A 22,557-nucleotide genomic window follows, 5' to 3' on the forward strand; every position below is an offset into this window, starting at 1 on the left:
TTATATTATTATATTAAATAATATGAGTATGTACAAAATAGCATGAATCTTAGTAAAATCCAAATGTTCTTCAGATTAATTTCTAGCTAATAGTATCATTTCCTTAAACCCTTAACCTAAACTTACACCCTAAAAATATAGAATCTTAATATATATTACAAGTTTTATATATATATATATATATATATATAACAAGGGACAAAAGTAATTAAAATAGAATCTTAATGCTTACCAAAACCCTAAAATAAATTAATTTTTATCATTAATCATAACCTAATAGCATAACCCTAAAACCATGAATATTAATATTAATTCGACCTTAAACCCTAAAACACAAGTAAACCCCAAACTCAAAGTACTCTAATTAAAACATAAATCCATAACCCAAAATAATAAACATTATATCATAAACCCTAAAACTCTAAATTAACCTTAAAATTCATAACCTTAATTCACATTTTGCGGCGTTTTAAAAACAAACGCCACTAATTCCCTATAGCTAACTAATGGTCGGCGCCGTTTTGCTCAACACTTCTGCGGCGTTTTTAGAAAAACGCCGAACGCCGCTAATACTTCACCCATTGCGGCGCTTTTACAAAAACGCTGCTAATGCTTGAACTTTTTGCGGCATTTTACGAGAAATGCCGCTAATGCCTCAATAGCTCACCTACACACGGCGTCGTTTTGCTCAATACTTTTGCGACGTTTGTAGAAACCGCCGCTAATGTGTCACCTATTGCGGCGTTTTTGGTAAAACGCCGCTAATGCTTGAAGTTATAGCGGCGTTTTTGGTAAAACGCCGCTAATGCCTCAAAAGAGCTCACCAACATATGGCACCGTTTTGCTCAACACTTTTGCGGCGTTTTTTGACAACCGCCGCTAATGTGTCAGCCATTGCGGCGTTCTTTTATAAACGCCGCTAATGCTTTATTTTTTGCGGCGTTTTCTACATAAGCGCCACTAATAGTGATCTTTTGCGGCATTTTTTTGACAAACGCCACTATAACTCTGATCTATAGCGGCGTTTTTATTCAAACGCCACTGATGTACATATTTTGCGGCGTTTTTTGTCCAAACGCCGCTAAAAGCGCCGCTAAAAGCCTATTTTGCTGTAGTGAAAACTAGAGTTACCATGACAAATATTGTAATTTCTAATGGATAAGATTGTATAGAGTTTAAATCCCTTAGAACTCTTATATTGTAGATAGGCTTCTTGACCGTCAATATAATTTAAACTATGTCGTTGAGTTTGGGGTAGCTCAACTATAAATATAAATCTTCCCTTCATTTGTATTTCATTCCATTCATACTTAGTATTTACTAAAACATTTTGTGTGTATTGCTTTGTGGTGGCCTTTTTGTTCGATTCAAGTTCTTTTGTCCTTTGAGATCGCTTTTACTTTAGTTCACTGTCTTAGAAAAATTATTTTGTAAATTCTCATTTCCAAGAGTTAATCTTGACTTAAGCGGATTTGAAGTAAAGAAAACGCCCAAGGCCACGCAGTTTGCCAAAATTAAGTTCTAGCTCAGTGCATGGGCGTGGACACTAAAAATTTAGAACACAAATATGTATTTAAATATAACATACAATAAACAATGAAACAAATGGAGATAATAAGTTGTACACATTAAAATTAAAATGTATAAAATATATTAAAATGAAATTTTGGTTGAGTGGTATTTAAAATTTTATTAATTTAATTGACGTAAATTCAAATATTATCATATGTATGTTTTTATCATTTTTGTTAAAATGAAAAGAGTAAAATGTTCTCAAATAATATGACTTATTTTAATTATGGGATGACATTTTATAATTTTTCAAATCGAGTTAGAACTGTGCCACCAACTCAAAAGAGATTTTATTTTATTTTATTTTATAGAAAAGATCAACACAAAGCGACTATAGTCTTAAAGTAATATCAACTTAAAAAAAATACTACACTAAGTTATAGATATTTTATTAATAGTATAAATATCAAATTAAAATTCAGTAGAGGCTTATATATTATTTTAATAATACTAACGGCAATGTATCGATATGACATTAACTATATACATATATATGTAATATTTGGCCCTCAAAATTTTAAGAAATATCAAATTTTCCTTAAAACAGTAGTTAGGACCGCCAAAGTTTCTGGAAAATTTTATTTTTCTTGACATTTTAAGAAAATTTTAATTAGATCATTTAAATATTTTAAAATTCTCACTATACCTTTTAATTTTTTATTAAAATTTTCTTTTCTCTTAAACTCTAAATAAACTCTTAAAACCAAAACTTACCTTAGAATCCCCCCACTGTATATATTTCCATGAGAAACTCATCTCATTAACCATGGCTGTGGTTTAAATCAAATTTGACTGTGATCTCACTCGTAATTTGAATTTTCTTGATCATTAATTGGCAGCTTTTGCAATGGGGTTACCAGGCCTGTCTCTCTCAATGTATTATATTTGTATCATCAGGTTTTATCCTTCTGGAAATTAAAATCAAGGTGAAGTTTAAACAAAATTGATTGACAACAGCCAGATGAAACCACTTTATTAATCAAAATGAGAGGTAGACAAAGATAATAAAAAGTAGGCAAATGCAAAGCCCAAGTCTTGTAGGCTTTCAACATTGACGGCACATACAAATTGCAGACGCAAAGCAAACCCCATAAACTGGACCAAATTTCCCAGTTTTCCCGAAATGCTGAATGCAAAGATTATTACATCCATCTTGATTGCAGCCTGGGCTGGAAAATGACTGCAAGTCACAGTCTGAGTTCTGTCCCATTGTCACCCTATTCCCTGTAGTGCAAGTCTCACTTGTCATTAATCTGCCCACCAGTATCATAATCATAATGAATAATAGAAGCCTTACCAGAAGAAAGAAACAAAAGTAGTAGAAAAACAGCAGAGAAGGAAAATGAGGGGCGCTTCATGGCTTCCATTTTTACGGTTTGTGGGAAATGGCAATGCTTCAGCTTAATGCTGGCGCTGAATGCAGAAAGCAGATGATATCGTGCAATCAGTATGTCAGGTATTTAGAAGAAATTTAGCATGGAAATGAATGATTCTATTCAAATTTTGTGGCACGAAAGGAAACATACCCATGCATTGCTTTATTTCCCTTATTAACCAATCAATATGTGGAAGCTGTTGATGGAAACTTGCCAAAAAGATTTGAAATTGCTTAGGTGGCAGCGTATATTTTTAACAAGTTCCATTTTTTACTGATAATTATCATAATCACGATAATATATTAATGTTATCGATTACCATACTTAAATGTTATGCCATTTATGATAATCATTGTATGGTAATTGCACCATATATATATATCAATTAATGGTAACCAAATATATATTACCATAATTATTGTAACAATGTTGGTATAATGGTCTCTTGACTTTAATAATAGAGTGATTCATTTCACACAAGTTTAAAATATGTGATTTTATTATTCAAAAAAAATGTAATCTATATCTTCTATCTTAAATATTGTATCAAAAAATGTCAGTGTAATAGTAATTACGGTAATTATAAGTCATTTCCTTTTATATATTTTAATGGAATATTTAAAAAAATATCATTTACCTATTTAATTTTCTTCTTTTAAGGCTAGTTCTCTATCATTATTATGGTGTTAAGCACTTTTAAAAAATATAATTTATTAATTTAAAATTTTGATATTATTGTCAAGAAATATATGTAATATAAAATTTAAATTTCATTTAAACAATTAATATAAATTATTTATAAAATTTAATTTAAACATATGAATTTAGAGAAAATTAAGATCTTTCTATAAATGTATAGACTCATTACTAAGTGCTATGTTAAAATTAAAAAAAATTATTTAATTGCTATGGATTTATTTAATTGTAAAATAGGAAGGAATAAATGGGATTCTTTCCAATTATCCCCTCTAATTTGTTAGTATTTTCTTTTGGATTTGAATGTTGAAGTTGATGTCACATTTCCTGCTTTTGCATGCAAAATTCTCAGCCTCGATACAATGGACTTAAGTGGAGAGCAACACTTTGATTTATGTATTGCAAAGTCTTTTTTTTTTAATTCTAGATTGATGAGTTTTTGTCTTAATTAAATTTCGTAAAAGAATGCATAAGGACGTGTTTTTTATTTCCATCTAATTACTAAGTAAAATGACATCCTCAAATGTCAGTACTCAATACTCTAGTATCTACAAATAAGAATTACAATGCCAGATTCCATGCTTCAACATCAAGTTGCAGAGCAGAAACCTCTCCTACTATACATCATAATGACAAATCTGGTTTAAATAGAAGAATTCCCACCAGCGACTGTTTCTACAATGCGGCTGCGGTCATTGTCTGTCCATACAGGGGGTGATAATGGCGGAACAGCTGCTACCTCAGCTGCCATAGCTTCAATTTTCAGCAACTTCCTAGCAGATGCCTTATTCTCTCCCTGTCCACCAATCTTTCTTGAAGAAAAAGACACTGAAGGAACATCTCTTGATGAGTTGCTACTATCAATGGAAGACATAAACTTGTCCCTTGAAAGAGTAGCGGGGGCATTTGCAATGACAGAGCTGAACACACCAGACTCCCTTAAAGCTTGTATTATGGCCTGACACAGCAAAAGAGAACATTTATAGCTAAGAAGAGAATAAGAAAATCCAAGTAAAAAATTTTAACACATTATCACAAGTACAAGATAACTTGTAAAACATATTATTTAACTATAACAATAATCAAACGGTCCAAAATAGTGATGCATTTCCTAGACAAGTAATCCATATAAAATGTTTGAATTTCTGTTGTTTCAAGTTCAAACGACTACCCTCAACTGCCATGACACCCTTCCAACATAGCACTAGAGCCTTTATATGCCAGCATATCCGTTTAAGTTACGCATTGTAGCAAAAAGGATAAGACCCTAAACTTACAATCATACATCATTTTGAACTGAATTTTAAAGATGGATGCTTATAAAAGTAGTTTTAATTTCCTGTCATTTCTTATTTTCTAAAACGCTATAATTGTCATTACCATAGGAGTATATATGCGAGTTAAAATCCCTTTTCTTAGGAGTTTCAGCCTAAGGTCTTTATCACCCCAAACAACATGTTCCCGATACCTACAAAAACCAAAGGTCTGTAGTTTGACATCAGCGCATCCATACATTTGTATCGAGCAGAAAGGTGCAATAAAGCAGCGCATCCAGGGAAAAAAAGAAAAAAGGACTGCCTTCAAGTTTATACCAGTGAAGCAACTCTTCCTCTGTTGCAGTTGAAGCAATTATGAATGCCTGCAAAGAATAACATTTATATAGACAATGACAGAACCGTTGATAATCAAGATCCAAGATGGTTCTAGCTCATGTCATGTAATATAGTCCCTGAACACCTCACAGGAATATTAACCAAAAAACTCATCATGCATAATCGTAATGCCTTATGAATTGCTTGGGAGGTGGGGACGCTGTAAAACATCATCCTTAATATTGCTTCCAGTTTATCAGTTTCAATCCAAAAGTTTTTATCTCATAGCAGTAAATATCCAGTTCAAATCTATAGAGGTTTAGTGCCTTAATAGCTTGTTGCATTTCCCATATCTTAATAAGTCTTACAACTCATAAATAGCAGTAGTAAAGAGACCAAGGTAAACAATAAAATAAGAGTAACAGAAGGTACTAAACTCACAGCTCTATCGAATTCCAACATGAAGCACCTTTTGACATCTTCCTGAGTGGGTTTGCAGCCACACCGATCACGTCTAGATGTCAGGTCTGAGAATTTGGCATATGTATAGTGTAGAACAGCAGCGTTGTCCAATTTGATTTCACTTAAAAACAAAAATTGTACAAAGCATAATTATGTTCAGAGTTGTCATGTGTATGTACAGCCAAACAGAGAATGACAGTGAATAAAAGCAACTATCATTCTCACAAGTCAAGCAGTTTCAGTTCCCAATATGTATATCAATGATATGAAACCAACATAAAACTTTGTCTATTATCAATGACCAGCTGCACCCATCCCATCCCCATCCCTAATGGCCCCAAAATCCTTTATCCTTATCCACCCTTTACCCGGATATGCAAAGTATATTGAATTACATAAGAATTTATGAGAAATGTATTTGTGATGCTAATATTGCATCAAGTTATTTGATCATGATTTTCCATTAGTACAGAGTCACCATACTTTGGAGTTTTCATATAATTGTGCCATCTATGAGCACCATTTGGACGAAGCTCATCCTGAACACGTGCAGCTTCTTTTCCATTCCCATAAGTCAAGAAGTAGTTTGGGTTACCACGAGTTGCTTCTCTATACAAGCCAAAATATGTTTCCTTTGGAAGATGGTCATAGTTCTTCTTGAACATTGACACCTGTTTGCATGGATACAAAACTAAGCCAAGTGCCAAACTCCATTCAGTCATCAATTTACTGAACTAAAGAAAAGCAAGGAAAAAAGGACTAGTGAAATTTTACCTCACCGAAAGGATCCTTTATATCATCTCGCTCAACACTGCTCTCCTATTCAAAAGGGAGAAAAATTCCACTATCAAACATAACAGGACTGGATTCCAAATGAATAAAAGTATATACAATTATAACCAAGAATTCCAAGTTTCCTTTCTTACTAATGAATATAATGCCACTCACATAGTTTGGAAATACAACCAAATCAACATCGCTAGGCAAATCTAGTAGCACCTGCCTCAAAGAATATTCACTTGCACCTGCTGGGTATATTAATTCATCAGTATCAAGATGAATTATCCAGTCCATTCCAGCATCCTTATATTTCAAAAAGAAAAAAGAATAAGCATAGTAAAAATAAGGACAAGAGATAACTTTGATGTCAGTTGCAAAAAGAAAAAACGAATATCAATTCATGAAAACAGAACCATCCACAGAGCATACCCTTGCCATGAAAATGGCATTTTCCATATTGAGAGACTGCTTTACAAATAGCTCATAATTGCAAGGCTTGTAAAAGAAACTTGAAAGCCATGTTTCATTCCAGATCCGGCTGAAAACCACAAAAAAAATGCGAAAATAATAAAGATTAAGCAAGCAAACTCTAAATGTAAAGTGCTAAAACACAACCATTTTGACAAAATGTGAATGGGACTTGTCCCTAAAGAACCAGAAAAGCAACAGATGATGGATATTTGCATGTGAACAAGTATAATGAAAGAAAGCATGAAATAAATGCAAAATAAAGACAATTTATCACTGGTAGACTTCACATTCAGCAAAGGTATTAGTTAAAAAAATAGTAGGAAGAAACATTGAGAACAACCTTGCTTTCAGCTAAAGAAATAATTAAACAAGCATGAAATAAAAGCACAGAAAAAAAAAGAACAAATTATGACCAGTAGCCTCCACATTCAGCTAAAGTACTTGTCAAACAAAATACTAGGAAGAAACATTGGGGACAAGCATACATTCGCTTAAGCTTTAGAATCCAAGAGATTTATTTCAATCACCAAAAGGATAATGGTAATTGACCTTTTAGCTTGCTGCTCCTCAAGCTCCTTTGTTCGATATATAACTTTGACTCCCTAAAGAACAACAACATAAAACTTATTTCATAAGTAATTCAGACAAACAAGCGGAGGAAAATCAATTGAAACTTCAACTTATAAATGAAATACAGAGCAAAAATTAAATCAGAGGAAGCCAAAGGCTTCATAAACTCACAGGAATAGATTCCAAAACTCTGGAAACATTGGGAGATGCTGCATGTCCTTCGACAAAGAGGTAAAAGGTTCTGACTCCAATAACCTTATGATAAAACATCCATGGTAAAATCTGCACCAACCCGGCTGATGTACTTGTTGTAATACAAATCTGCTATATGAGAAGCAAAACAACCTAAGGCTCAAAGAATCACACTAATTGCTTCTGAACGAAAACTAGACTAACATAGAAGAGATGGTAGGAACATATAACGGATTTATGTGTGCTTACGAGAAAATTGATTTAATGAAAAAGAAAATCTCTTGATAAAAGAAGTACATTATAAAGAAATTTTAAAAAAAATCGAACATGTTAATTGGGAGAAAGATTCAATTTACGCATCAAAAGAGAAAAAACTGGAATTCAATGAATTGAATGATAATAATAAGTTTGATACAGAATCTGAAGCACAGAAATGGATCAAAGCCGAAATTGGAGAATTCAACAAAATCCCAAGCCAAAAACACCATGGTTAAGCAATATCGAACAAGTATCAGTCCCAGAAGCAGGATCAATTCAGATCATTCAGGGAAAAGAATAAGAAGAAGAAAAAGAAGAAAAAGCCGTACCTTTGGCTTTAAACTATCTTCAAAACCAAATTTCCAGTCCCTGTAGTAGGGGAAAGAAGGTGAAGAGCTACGACCAAGATTGATACAATTAGAAGAATGATTGTATTTGGGGGGAAGAGATGATGAAGTCTCCATTCCAGGGAAGACCTCGCGGCGGGAACCACGAGGGGCCCATCGGGAAGTGACGGTGGTGGGATCAGATACACTCCCACCGCGCCACTGGAGAACGAAGGCTATGGCAGCTAACGCGAGAGAGAGGATTGTTAGGAAGAGGAGGAGCTTGGAAAGGAAGGAATGGGTGGAGGGGGGCAGAGAATTGGAACGGTGATCGTTGGCCATGGTGGTGGAAATGGCGGGGGTGACTTTTTTTTTTATGCAATTTCAACCAAAATTCCGTTTTTCGGTTTTTTTCCCTCTTTTTCCTGTTTCGTTTTCAACAGATTTTTCAGTTTTGAATAAATTTAAATACTTTTATTTGCTTGGATAGGAATATGAATAGGAATCGGAATAGAATGGTGGCAAAATAAGTAGGGGGAAAGTTATAAATTCTCCCATGCACGGGTCAAAAAATAAATTACTAATTATTTAACTAATGAAATTTTTTCACAAAAGTTTACTATTAATGAAGAAAAATAAATACAAATGCAAATATGATTGCTTATAAATAAAACTGCATAAAGAAAAAAAGAACTAGGAAATGGTTTTGTTGAGGGCTTTTTTCTTTCATCCCTCTCTCATGGAAGTTATCTTTATATTTATAAGGCATAGTTTTTTAATGGGACATGTTAGGGAATAACAAGGTGTCATGCACAATGACACGTTACCTCTCTAGGTTTGACACATAACCTCAGAGGAACAATGAGCTAGGAGGTGAAGCTAGAGAGTGGCGAACTGACTAGTCGAAAAATAGGGAAGTGGCGAATTGCGGATCAGCTACCAGCCGAACTAGCAAGCTGGGGGAAGGTGGCGAACTGGGAGTAGAGTGGTACGAAAAAGGTGATGGCAAGCTGTAGTCATCAGGCGGACAGGGGGATGGCGAGTCGTAGACGCGGGAGGAGGCGAACCGTGAGGCGTGTAACACCCCCTAACCCTTATCCGTCCCCAGAACAGGATTACGGGTCATTACCAGTCAATACAATTCAATTACGGTCATTAATTAAAATAATTGTTTACATTTATCATAAATTTAACATATCGTCCCTTTAATGGGCCCTCGAAGCCCAATATGAACTGTAAAATCAATTCGGGACTAATTTAAAATCACTACTAATTTTTCTCAAAATTTCAAAATTTTCCTTATGAACAATACCCATACACCTGTGTGGATTGCCCGTGTGACTCACACGGCAGTGTCACTAGTTCACACGGCCATGTTGCTAGGTTACACGGCCTTGTCGAGAGCCCTTGTAACTTTCTGACTTGAAATTATTGTTGTGCAATTTTCACACAGCCAATCCACACGCTCGTGTGCTAGACCGTGTGGACTCAAAATGAGTCTTAAACAACAAATTTACCAGCCCTGCAACTTAATATACCAAATATTCCAATAACCATTCATTCAATTACTTTAAATCTCATTTAAACCTACTCAAAACATGTCAAATTAGATATTTTATGTGCCTATATGATGAATCATTTTCAGTATTTCACTTACATTTTCAAATAGTTCAAATTCATACTAATTAAGCTAATTCCTAGCATATACCATTACCAAATCTAAAATTTATTTATTTCACCTTTACGTTCATAATTCAAAGTGACACTCATATGAATATGATATCCTAGGTACATGCCATTACCAATAAATAATATATTCCACTTAGAGTTCGGGATTGGCCTGGGATGCTGATCCAACAATCTGACTTTCACTTATCTTGCCCACGGAAACAAACAGTACGTTGAGTATGAACTCAGTGGTATTTCTATAATTCGAACACTTAATAATATGAAAATATAACATTCACTTAAAAATCATATAACAATCACAATTATATGATTGTTCAATTCATAGATAAATCCTTTATAACTCAATCAATTCTTTCATCTACTAACTCGTATAATTTTCCACAATATGTTCACTTGAACAAATATATTAATCACTTATATCCCTTTTAGAGTTACATAAATTCATGTGTTTCAATCATGTTTCAGTTCACTGTTCAATATCAATAAATAATATTCAACAATTCACATTTCAATCAGTAATCCATTTTATTCCAAGCTCAATATCAGTCAATATTTTTCAATATCAATCAATTTATCAGTATCATTCAGTAACAATCAATTATTCAGTAGCAATCAGTTATTCAGTAACAATCAATCATTCAATAACAGTCAATCATTCAGTACCTTTATTCACCCCTATTAACATGACTCGGACATTGACGGATACACATATCCAACCAACACACCAAGATAAAGACGATTGCCTCATCGACTTTGTCAAGTAATCAATAACGAGACGATACTCAAGACCTCATCGATTAAACCGAAATAAGATGGCGACGGCACACATGGTGCCTCATTGACTCGAAGTCGAAGTAACAGTACGGCACTTATAGTGCCTCATCGACTCAAGGTCGAAGTATCTCTGAACACTTCCAATCCTATGGCATGCCAACTATATCCGATTTAGCCCGAAAGTGTTAATAAGGTTCTAATAAATTTTTAGTATTCAATCAATATACATTTCAATTTAATCACATAAATTAGTAATTCAATACAATTCACTTTACTTTTCATTAGCATACACTCAAATTTCACAATAATCACCTATTCATATTTATTTAATCACATTCCCAATCAATTTAATTTTCAATATAACATACATTCAATATTCAATTTCCACATCAATCACATATATCCATATAAATTCAATAAATTTATCACATACCAAATATAACAACCCGATTTTGGGCCTAGTTGGAACAGTGGTTTCGGAACCACTATTCCGAGGCCAGAGAAATTATTTTTAATGATATTTTATGTGTAATAGCATGATCATATGAGTGCATGAAAATTTTGGTGAAATAATTTTAGTGATTTCATGCTTAATTGCAAAAAAGGACTAAATCACATAAAAGGCAAAAGTTTTGTTTTGCTAGCTAAAGGTGTCAAATAGCTATAGAACATTAAATTAGGGTCTTTATTGACTAAATAGACCATAAATATGTTAGTGGCTGATCAAGGAGACAAAAAAAAAGTTGAAAAGTCAAAGTTGGTGTGCATATGTTAGTGGTTGATCAAGGAGACAAAAAAAAGGTTGAAAAGTCAAAGTTGGTGTGCATTAGGTGGCTTAATTGGTAATAAAATAAAACAAAAATAAAAAATTGTTGTCATCTTTTCATCTTCCTTCTTCCCCACCCGAAAATATCAACAAAGAGGGGGTTTTGAAAGCTCAAAAATTTCAGCAACTTATATCCCTTACAAGTAAGTGGTTTAGATGCCTATTTTTGATAATTTTTGTACTTTTGGAACCCTTGTAGCAAGAACTAGCTAATGGGGGGACTATTTTGTGAAATGGTTGATAGCCCAGGGATTTTCCATGAAAGGATTTATGTTGTTTGCTAAATTTTTATGGAAGAAAATGAGTCTTGGTTGTCTAATAAACAACTTTGGTGAAATGATTTTCATGGAAATCAACTAAAAGGGCCATTTTGTAAAAATTGTAAAATTGGTTGTAATTGTGTGAAATAGTGGAAATTTGGGGCTGTCATAAGAGTAATAATTGGTCGGTTAGGCTTGGCTAATAAGGAAATTCAATAAAAATTGACTTCCGGACCTAAGGGTAAAATGGTCATTTTGTGAAAGTCTAGGAGCAAAATGGTCATAGCTAAAAATGTGAATTTTGATTGTCCAAATTTATTTAGTGATTAAATGAGTGAATTTCATCATGTTAGATCAAGAAAATCGAGATTTGGGCTTAAATCGAGAAAGTGCGCGGTTAAAGATAAAAAGAGAATAATTAGCCGAAATTACATTTGAGGGAGGTCCGTGTGATTAAATGAGCATGATATTTATGCCATTGTTATTATACTTGAAAATCTATCTTGCCATGATTATGTTAAAGTTTATGTTGATGATATTGTATATGAGAAAGTGATGTCAAATGTAAATAACATTTATGTGTTGATTGAATGCTTGGAGATTTGATGGAATATGATATTCCATTGAAACGAGTAAATTGTATGTAAATAATACAACTTCATTGTTATTATATGTGTTTAAATTGATATAGCATGAATTTCTTGGTTGTGGAAATGATTACTAAGATGAATATTGAGATAGTAGAATTCATGTTTGAACCTTAAGAAACAATTTGGATATTCATGCCATGACATTCGGGTTATTTGTGTGCCAGTGTCAGACACATCTGGGACATGCATCGGCCACATTATGAGAGTCAGTGTAAGACCATGTCTGGGACATGACATTGGCATTGAGACAAGAGCTAGTGTAAGACATGTCTGGGACATGCATCGGCCTCGAGAATGTAAGCCAGTGTAAGACATGTCTGGAACATGCATCGGCTACGGGATGTGTCAGTGTAAGACCATGTCTGGGACATAGCATTGGCACGGATATGTGAGAGCTAGTGTAAGACCATGTTTGGGACATGGCATTGGCCTTATACCCTATGTTTGAGGCTTAGTGAATATCCAATTGCTTTCCGAATGGTTCAACAGTGAGAGTTACGGTTTAAGCTAAATGAGAAAGGTTATGACCATATTGTGAGTGGTATAGGTACTTACATGAAATTGATGAGACATGAATTCAATTCATGTTATATGATTAGTAAGGAATGAATATGAGCATGTTGAGTAACACAGGTATGTATGTCAAGCTCATGAGAAATGATTTTAGTTTATGATGCACATTTAGTGAAGATGTAAATAGGTAATTCATGCTTATGAGAATGAATTTGTGATGGCCTTGTGATTATAGGTCTATAGTTATGATGTATGAATATGTAACCTTACCAATGTGCTGAAAATGAATTAATATGGTGTGATAAACATAGTATCGTTAATTTACACTAAAATAATTTTGGACAGCAGTCATAGTCTGAATTTAAAAATCCACCAAAAATTGTAGAAATTGAGTTAGAGGCTGAATAAAATATGAAATTAAATCATAATGAGTCTAGTTTCACATAGAAGAAATGGTGTAAGCAAAAGAGTTTTATATTATGAAATATTTTAATTATTGTGAGAGAGAGTCAGAATGACTTCGAAATCCCCTGTTCTGATTGGAGAAAACCATTGGAAATTGTAAAAAAATATTTATGAGTTATAATTTATATTCTTATAATTATTAATGAGTTTATTTTCAAGAGAAATAGACAAGAACATCATCTGAGTCCCATATTATGAGATAATTAATTTTTAGTGAAGAGGGGTCAGAACTGTTAGACAGCGAAAAAGGGTAACTTTAAGGAATAAATGTACTAATTGGCTAAACCAAAAATTCTGAAAATTTTATGGAAAAATATATGTGAGTCTAGTTTTAGGGAAAATTAGTGGAACTTAATTTAGAGTTCCGTAGCTCCAGATATAAATAATTAGTGATTGTGACTCGAGAAAACAACTTGACTGGAACATGAGTAAAAATGCAAATAGGGTTGTATTACCAAGAGAAGCAAGTTGATAAATTGCTTATTATTTTCATACGGTCTTACTAAGCTGTAAAGCTTACTCCCTTCCTTTCCTTTCCTTTAGTGTTTTTAGGTTAGCTCGTGGTCGGAGATCGTCGGAGGTAGCATCACACTATCAAGTCGCTACCTGTAGAATAATGAAGTATATATTAGAAATTTCAAGTGAGTGGCATGTATAGGGATCTAGTTGATTGACATGTATTATTTTGCTTTGGCCAAATGTGTTGGCTTATAATGAGTTGTATGTATATGGCCATGAGATGTGGCTCATATTGATTTTGGCTTGTAAGCCTAGCTATTCATGTCATGTCTAATGTCTATAAGGTGATTATGTTTGTTTATGGTTAGTAATACGACATGTGTGTTGGATGTATGCTTTATGACCAATTGAGCTGATCATAGCCTAGTAATTGCACATTATAAACACAACATGATAATGATTGAACTTGAGTGCTTGATGGATAAGTTGGTAACCATAGTATAATTGTAAAAGTGGTCATCAAAATGACAAGTCTTATGAATGTGAAATAAGGAATCTAGACTTGGTATTGCATGAGTAGATGCATTACTTGTAAAAGGACATGGTAATGTTAAGGATATGTCTTAATAAAGAGTGTTTAATCACTAAAATGATGTCGTGATTTGTGATTTTTATGTGCATAAGGTTGTAAGAGATTATGGGTAACATGAAGGCTTGGAAAATAGCCTAAGTGTTGGCCACACAGGCTGAGACACTGCCGTGTGTCTCAACCGTGTGAAGGACACGGCCTGGAGACTCGGGCGTGTTGTTCGATGTGCATGCTAACGTCATAAACAGAGAGTTACACGGCCTAAGGACACGGGCGTGCCAAAGGCACACGGGCGTGTCCCTATGTCCACACGGGCGTGTCCCTATGTCCACACGGGCGTGTGATCCTGTTTCATGGGAAAACTTTCTAAGTTTTCCTGAAACTTCTCAAAGTTCTCGGTTTAGTCCCGAATCGATTCCGATGAATGTTTTAGGCTTCGTAGACCCAAATAAGGGATGACATGCATGTGTTTGAAAGGTTTTGAATTAAAAAAGATTTTATGGCTCGGTTTTTATATGAATGTGTATGTTTAAGTCCTGTAATGCCTCGTACCTTGTTTCGGCGTAGGACATGGGTAAGGGGTGTTACACCAAATCAATCCATTTCAATTGTAAAACTCAATACAAATAATTCTCACCTTAATTACTTACCTTAACATTTAATCAAAATACAACAATTAAAAATTAAATTCACTTTTCAATTTTAACCAATGTTCACTCCAATTCAAATAATCATTTCAATGCACTTACCATACATAATAAATAATAATTTCAACTATTAAATATTAAGTTCGGAGTATAGAAATACAAACCGTAATTTTCGAGCTAACCCTTGTTGACTTTGCCTTTTCCTTCCTTAGCCAAGGTTTTCCGGCACAACGTTAACTACGAAAATTAAAACAATTTTCATAATCATTAATACAATACTAATTTACATTTAATATTTAAATTTCTATTCAATTTCTACTTTAATTTCAATTTTAATCTTAACTAAATTTACTTACTTTTCTATCTCAATTCATACCTTGTTTCTACTCAATTTTCAACCAAATTTAAGACATAACTATCTAAATTTCATCATAAAACCCTAATCTAAAACTTCTTGCAATTTAGTCACTACTATGTAAAACTAATAGCTTCTTTTACAATTTAATCTTTTAATCAATTCTAACTAAAATTTCTATAAATTAAACCCTTAGTTCATCATTTTGTTCAACATAAACTATATTTGAAAACCTATGAACTTCCAAAATATTAACTTAATTTTATCAAAACCTTGTTTTAAAACTTCAAAACATCAAAATTAAAAGAAAATGACTTAAATTGACTTACTTATTTAAGTTCCAAGCTTTAAAATTCTTGTTTCTCGCTTTTCTTTTCTTGTCTTCTTTTCTCCCCTGTTCGTTTTAACCTGTTCTGTTTCTTTCTTTCTTTGTTTTGTTTTGTTTCATTTTTATTTTACTTTAGTTTATATATATATTAGTTAATAATATTAATAATAATACACTATAATAATATAATATAATAATAATTTAATAATTTAATATAAAACTAATAATTATAATAAATATCTATTTAATAACAAATACATATATCACAATTGTACATATAAATATTTTTAAATTTGTATATTATCAAAACCGTCCATTTGTCTTTCTTTTATTTTTATCATACAAAATCTTATAATATAATTATTTAATTAATAAATATCTTTTAACTTAAATTTTAAGTAAATAAATAATTATAATACAAGTGTATGTATATACATTATTACACTTGTACCATCTTATTACCATACACTTGTCTTAAATTTATTTTATTTCATAATATAATAACATTAATAATAATATTTAAATAGAAAACCATGATAATAATTAATAATAATTATAATAATAGAGTAATAACAAAACCTCAAGATTTTTATACTTATTAGCGCCTCATTCTAAACAATTAGTCTAATTGCTTATTTAGCTCATTAAATTTTTCTTTAATCTATAATTAAACTTTTACCCTTTATTCAATTTAATTATTTTTCCTAATTTCTCTTAATTAAGCTAAATTCACTTAATTAAAGTCTAATTAAACACACAACTGGCCTCACAATTAACTTCATAAATATTTCTAATAAATATTTTCGAATCTATTTTTTAAACATAAAAATTTAAAAATATACTTTTTCTATAACCATAAAATTCGAGTCGTTACAAGGCGAGTCGTGGTCGCATGAGGAGATGAGATGTTCGGCTTCTAAGTCAGGTCGTCATGTTTAGATTTCTCTAGTTAGGTCACCATCTGGACCAGGTCCCAAGACATGTAGTTGTAATAATTTTTTTCTCCAGGCTGGTCGAAGAAGGGTTACAAAGTGACCATTTTGAGATGTTCACACGTGTTGAATGCTTGATGGCGGATCTAAATGGCAGTTTGATTTTGAAACTTGTAGGATACATTTCTACCTATTAGAGATTTAAAAAAGAGGAACCATCACAAAGAAGATTAATCGTCCCTCAAGTTTTTTGAAGCCCTATTTTCTTACTTTGCTTGCATTTGGTTGAATCTTCTATTGGTTTGCTTTTAAAATCATCATTGGTCAAGAGGTAAATCATCTATTCCTCTTCTTTTTTTTTTTTTTTTTTAGCACGAATGTGAATCATGGTTAGGGTTAGAATGGGTTCCGGGGGAAAGGATGGTGGTCGTGTTGGCTGTGGCCAGTAGAGGCATATGACTGGTCCAGATGTTGGAGGTGGCGTCTTGCAAAGACCTTGTGATACTAGCACTGGTGTAGAAGCCACCTCATACCGGTGTATGACTAAAGAGGAGGATATGGTTTGACATCTGGTGGTTCAGGGAATCATTTTACCAAACTTCGTCTTTGATTTCGATATTGTCATATGAGAAAAGTGATTGAGAAACACCGATGAGGGTTTCTTACTGCCTCTTTATTTGCTTGAAGTTGGGTTTTATCTCCCCCTCCACCCATTCTTCTGTATTGTTTTAAAAGAGTATGGAATTGCTCTGGGAAAGCTTTTCAGCTTATCGTGGTAGACTTTAACTGCATATTTTATTACCTATTGCTTACAGGAGGAGCCACCTCTACTCAGTGTTTTTCAACATATCTATCAACTGAAGGTTTGCAATCAGGGGCTCTTGGTCGGAATGGTGTATTTTAGTACCTGAAAAGGGCATGAGCCAATCATTCGTAACTGGTTGTCCAACCTTTGCCTCAATCCTTATAAATACATTAGAGTCAAGAAGAAATTTGGGGGTGATTTCGAGTTCCTAATTAAGTGGGCATTGCCCAGCAAAGTCATTTGCCTCCAACACCAACCCCTCAACTCTGTGCTTGCCATTGACCAATATAAAAGGCTGCATAGGGGCCGTGTCTTAAGATTGGAAAATCTTTTGACTGTTAGGAATATCTTCTGTTATTGCCTCTATGAACAAAGCCCTAATGGCTACCAAGCAATTACGAAAGGTGTTGAATCTGATAGTGTTCTACCTATTGAACTCGTATGGTCGCACGAGGCCCCTGATGACCTAGGTTTAATTTTATTAGGGAAAAAAGATGAGCCTAATTTTTTATTCTTTCTGTAAGTTGCATTCTCAAACTGGTCCTCCTTATCTAGAAGTGATCAGGAAGGGTCGGCGAACCCTCACACAACGCACAGTGATGTTGATGATAATGTTGTTGATGATGCAGACACTGTTGTTTCTTCAACGAAATCAACCAGTTCGTTAGGTGAGCTCAGACACATCATGGATATAGACTCTCTTATGCTAGATTTGCAAGGAAATAAGGACATTGGCACTCCAGAGCAAGGGGTTGGTGGTAGTGGTTGTAAAAGGCAACAAATGAAGGAGAAATTTGTGAACACAGAACATAGTAGCAGTACGAATCGAATCCACCATAGGAGAGGAAAGGAAATCATTGTGTATGGGGGAGATATTCTTGTATCTTCTACTCCTACGGCCCTCATGACCCTAATGGCCTCGGTATGCAGATCTCTTTTTACGGGGCCTAACTTTGGAATAATTCATAATGTACCGCATGTTTCCCTTCTAGGTTCATTGCAGTTGACCTCTCTAGATGGTGAGGTAAATGCTTTCTTCCCTTGGAAGGATCATCTTGGTGTAAGGAGATATCCCTTTTGTCCCTATGTAGTTAGGAAGAGATGGGAGGAACACCTTCCCCAGTATTGCGAGAATATGTGCAAGTGTACATGGTTATACAAGTAGTAAGTATTAAGTAAAGAGTTATTGTCTCCATAGAAACTGTTGTGTGAATTATTCGTAAAGTTAATTATAAAATAATTTGATTAAACAAAATAAAGGAAAGAATAATTGTTAAGAGTTGAATTTGTAAGAAATGTTGAGAGTTGAATTTATAAAAAATGTAATAAGATGTCAAATACAAAACAAGTCAACACATTTTGTAGAAAAATAATCACAATAGGGAGATAAACACAAGATTTAATAGAAAATTACATGAATAGACTAAAATAAATATTTCACTTAACAAGAGTTTACTGGAATTTATAAACATAATATCACAAAAGAATTGTGGCAATATGAAAATTCATAAAACCCAATTCCAATTAAAGCATAGGATTCTCTTGAAGTCCTATTATGTCCTTAATTTATTCTGCATATGTCTATGTTAAAACTAACCTAGAAATCACCCGTTTAGGCATTTACACAATTTATGCATATAACAATCATCTTTCGATATCGACATGATGCACTATTTAGGTCTTTTTTCTATTAACTATTACCTCTTCTCAGATTAAATAATTAATTCATTAACTTACAAATGTTGGCCATACATTTACAATAATTAATATGAATTTAACCTAAATGATATGAAATAATTATTTGCACAATGTAACATCCCGAAATAGGGTCTAGTCGGAACAGTGGTTTTGGGATCACAAATTCGAGACTAAGAAATTATTTTATTAATATTTTTGGTGTCATAGCATGATTATATAAGTGCATGAAAATTTTGGTGAATTAATTTTGCCGTTTGTGTGCTTAATTGCGAAAAAGGGGCTAAATCGCATAAAAGGTAAAAGTTTTGTTTTAGTACCCAAATGTGTTAAATGCTTGGAAAACCAAAATTGGGGGTCTTTAAGGTGCAATAAGACCCGTAATTAAAGCATGGCCAGCCATAAGTGGGGACAAGAGAGTTGAAAAGTCAAAATTAGGTGCATGTGTTTTAAATGGTAAAAGAATAAAATAAAAGAAAAAGTTATCTTTTTTATTTCTTCATCATGTTTCACCGAAAATGGCAGCAAAGAATGGGGGTTTTGAGCTTTAAACTTTCAGCCACTTTAAGCCCTAACAAGTAAGTAATCTTTAGTTATTTCTTGATGATTTTTATATTTTTGGAACCCCTAAAGCATAAACTTTCAAATGAGGGGTTTAGTTTGCAAAATGATAAAGAGTCTAGGGTTTTTCCATGAATGTATATGTGTTGTTTACTGAGTTTTTATGAAAGAATATGAGTTGTCGTTGTCTAATAAACAACTTTTGTGAAGGAAATTTGCATGAAAATACCTTAAAAAGGTTATTATGCAAAGTTGTAAAATGGGTTGTTAATGTGTGTAATAATGATTTTTGTGAGTTGCCCTAGTAATGAAAATGGTTTATCTAGGCTTGGATAATCAAGAAATTGAATAAAAATCATTTTACGAGCCTAAAGGCAAAAATATAATTTCAACAAAGTTTAGGGGTAAAATTGTAAATTTGCCAAAATATGATTTTTGGGTCAATTTGAACAATGTGAGTCCTAAATAGGCTACATTTGAAATGATAGATCCAAGGAAAATCAAGATTCGGGCTAAAATCGAGAAAATACCAAGTTGTGGACAAAATAGTAAATTTGTCGTTTTCGTATTCGAGGTAAGTTTGTGTGATTTAATAAGCCGATTATTCATGTTATTATTGTTATACATGAAATATATCTTGTTATGATTGCATTTAAATTGATGTTAATGGAAGTTTGATGGAATATGACATTTTAAATAAAATGAGCAAGTTGTATGGAAACATTGTGATATGTTATTTTTATTGTATGGTTTAATACTTAATAAACATGAAAATGAGTTGGTTTGATTGTACATTTCATGGTCATCAATGCGTATTGATATACTTGATAAAAAAAGAGAAAATCCCAGTTGAATAAAAAGGATGTTCGATGGGTTTCTCGAAAATGAATTGACGGTAAAAAGGATCTAGCCCGGACGGGTGTTCCTTGAGTGATCAAGCCTCCCGAAGAATATGTCTGCGTTAAGGATTTAGCCCGGACGGGTAATCCAATTAGGATCTGAATTTTTCCTGGACTAGTAATTTAGATCCGAGCTCACTAGAGTAATTGTCGTTGTAGGGGATTTAGTTAGGACTGGTAATCCCGACATTTACTCTGTGAATCTATTCTATAGGGGATTTAGCCTGGACTGGTAACCCTGCCATATTATGTGAGGTTCGCGGGAGTGCGTATTTAAAATGATCATTGTATGAATTGATGGTAAATAAGATATCCATTGAGATTTCGAGAAATTCAACAGGATTAATATGAAAAATGAATTAAAAGGTTCCTGTCATGATGAACTTATTCATGTTACATGGTACTATTATGATGCATATGAGTCGTCATGTTTGGACGAGCGTTGTACTAAAAGATAGCACAGGTAAGTACTCGAAACTCATGGATATGTGTTGGACATGAAAAATGAAATGGACATGTAGTAAGAATGTAAATGAATGAGTGATATATATGAGAATAATTTTTGTGGCAATCTTATGAAGGTTATCATTTTGTGGCACTAAAATAACTTGTACAGCATCAACAGTCCTACTTTGAAAATCCACTAAAAATCGTGAAAGTTGAATTAAAGGCTGAATAAAATATGGAGTTAAAGCTTATCAAATCTAGTTTCTTATAAAGGGAACAATGCAAGTAAAGGAATCTCATATTAGGAGATATTTAAATTTTTGTAAAACAGGGTCAGAGTGATTTCGGGTTCCCCTGTCTCAACTTTGAAAATTTTTTAAAAATTGTATATAAATAATTATGGATCATAATTTATATGATTGAAATCCTCAATGAATCTAGTTTCAATAGAAATAGATGGGAACATTATCAAAGTCTTGTACTATGAGATAATAAATCTTTAGTGATGAAAGGTCGAAATTATTGAGCAGCAAAATAGGGGTAAATTTAATGAATAAACTATACTAATTGGCTAAGTAAAAAATTCTGAAAATTTTATGGTAAGAATATATGTGAGTTTAGTTTATGAGAAAATTAACGGATCTTAATTTGGAGTTCTGTAGCTCTAGATATAAATAATCTAGTGACTGTGTCTCGAGAAAATAGTATGACTAGACTATGAATAAATATGAGAATTTAGAAATAGCATGTTAATACATTGCTTATTATTTTTCATGCGAGGTTGCTAAGCATAACACTTACTCCCTCCTTTCCATTTCTTTTAGTGTTGTCAGTTCGGCTCGAGATTGGAGATCATCGGAGACAGCGTCACATTATCAAGTCAACACCTTTGAAGCATTGATACATATGTTAGGAATATCAAGTGAGTGGCATGTATAGGGACTTAGTTCATGTTATGTGTCATTATAATTTGGTCAAATGTAATGGACTATGTTGAGCTATTATATATGGCTCATATTAATTATAGCTTGTAAACCTATTTATTCATAATATGTCTAATGTTTAAGATGTGATTATGTGGGTTTGCCATGCATGGTTAGTAGTATAACATGTGTGTTGGATGTATGCTCTTCGACCATCAGAGGTGGTCATAGCCATGAGAGATGGCTTACATTGACTTTATTATCATTCTTATGTATTATAATGTCTTGGTTGTGGTTTACAGCCATGAGAGTTTGCTAAATAGGATATTTATGCATGATAAATAAAGTTAGGTGGATGACATGCTATTGCATGATTGAGGTTGGTTTAATTGCATTTATATGCTTGATATTGTGCCCTGTGATGTTGTGCGAACATGTATATGTG

At 33.1% G+C, this 22,557-nt stretch overlaps 2 protein-coding genes and 2 long non-coding RNA genes across 6 annotated transcripts; 3 read left to right on the plus strand and 1 right to left on the minus strand.

Moving 5' to 3' along the window:
• Window positions 1-4,097: 4,097 nt before the first annotated feature.
• Window positions 4,098-8,729, minus strand: LOC108459909 (glycosyltransferase-like KOBITO 1). The gene is made up of 11 exons (XM_017759310.2): window positions 8,299-8,729; window positions 7,691-7,840; window positions 7,499-7,551; window positions 6,908-7,016; window positions 6,647-6,781; window positions 6,473-6,517; window positions 6,182-6,369; window positions 5,678-5,819; window positions 5,237-5,283; window positions 5,025-5,112; window positions 4,098-4,602 (listed from the first exon to the last, which is right to left on the minus strand). Exons 1-11 carry the CDS (start codon window positions 8,635-8,637, stop codon window positions 4,288-4,290), a joined length of 1,611 nt encoding a protein of 536 aa, XP_017614799.1. The 5' UTR covers window positions 8,638-8,729; the 3' UTR covers window positions 4,098-4,287.
• Window positions 8,730-11,629: 2,900 nt separating this feature from the next.
• On the plus strand, window positions 11,630-14,304 carry LOC128291405 (uncharacterized). Its single transcript, XR_008281178.1, has 2 exons — window positions 11,630-11,727; window positions 14,016-14,304. It is a non-coding gene; the product is annotated as an uncharacterized LOC128291405 (long non-coding RNA).
• Window positions 14,305-16,707: 2,403 nt separating this feature from the next.
• Window positions 16,708-18,846, plus strand: LOC108458408 (uncharacterized). Of its 3 annotated transcripts, XM_053026873.1 has the most exons (4): window positions 16,708-17,113; window positions 17,598-18,106; window positions 18,217-18,509; window positions 18,580-18,846. In XM_053026873.1, the coding sequence occupies exons 2-4, from the start codon at window positions 18,082-18,084 to the stop codon at window positions 18,592-18,594; spliced, it is 333 nt and encodes a 110-aa protein (XP_052882833.1). In that variant the 5' UTR covers window positions 16,708-17,113; window positions 17,598-18,081; the 3' UTR covers window positions 18,595-18,846. The 3 variants fall into 3 exon arrangements, 2 of the variants coding, with proteins under 2 accessions (XP_052882833.1, XP_017613285.1); XM_017757796.2 differs by having other exon boundaries at window positions 16,713-17,113; window positions 18,217-18,846; XR_008281488.1 differs by lacking the exon at window positions 17,598-18,106 and having other exon boundaries at window positions 18,217-18,846.
• Window positions 18,847-19,763: 917 nt separating this feature from the next.
• LOC108460087 (uncharacterized) lies at window positions 19,764-22,432 on the plus strand. Its single transcript, XR_001867458.2, has 3 exons — window positions 19,764-19,860; window positions 20,332-20,417; window positions 22,014-22,432. It is a non-coding gene; the product is annotated as an uncharacterized LOC108460087 (long non-coding RNA).
• Window positions 22,433-22,557: the final 125 nt, after the last annotated feature.

Source organism: Gossypium arboreum, chromosome 4, assembly GCF_025698485.1.
Source record: "Gossypium arboreum isolate Shixiya-1 chromosome 4, ASM2569848v2, whole genome shotgun sequence".
Taxonomy (NCBI): Eukaryota; Viridiplantae; Streptophyta; class Magnoliopsida; order Malvales; family Malvaceae; genus Gossypium; species Gossypium arboreum.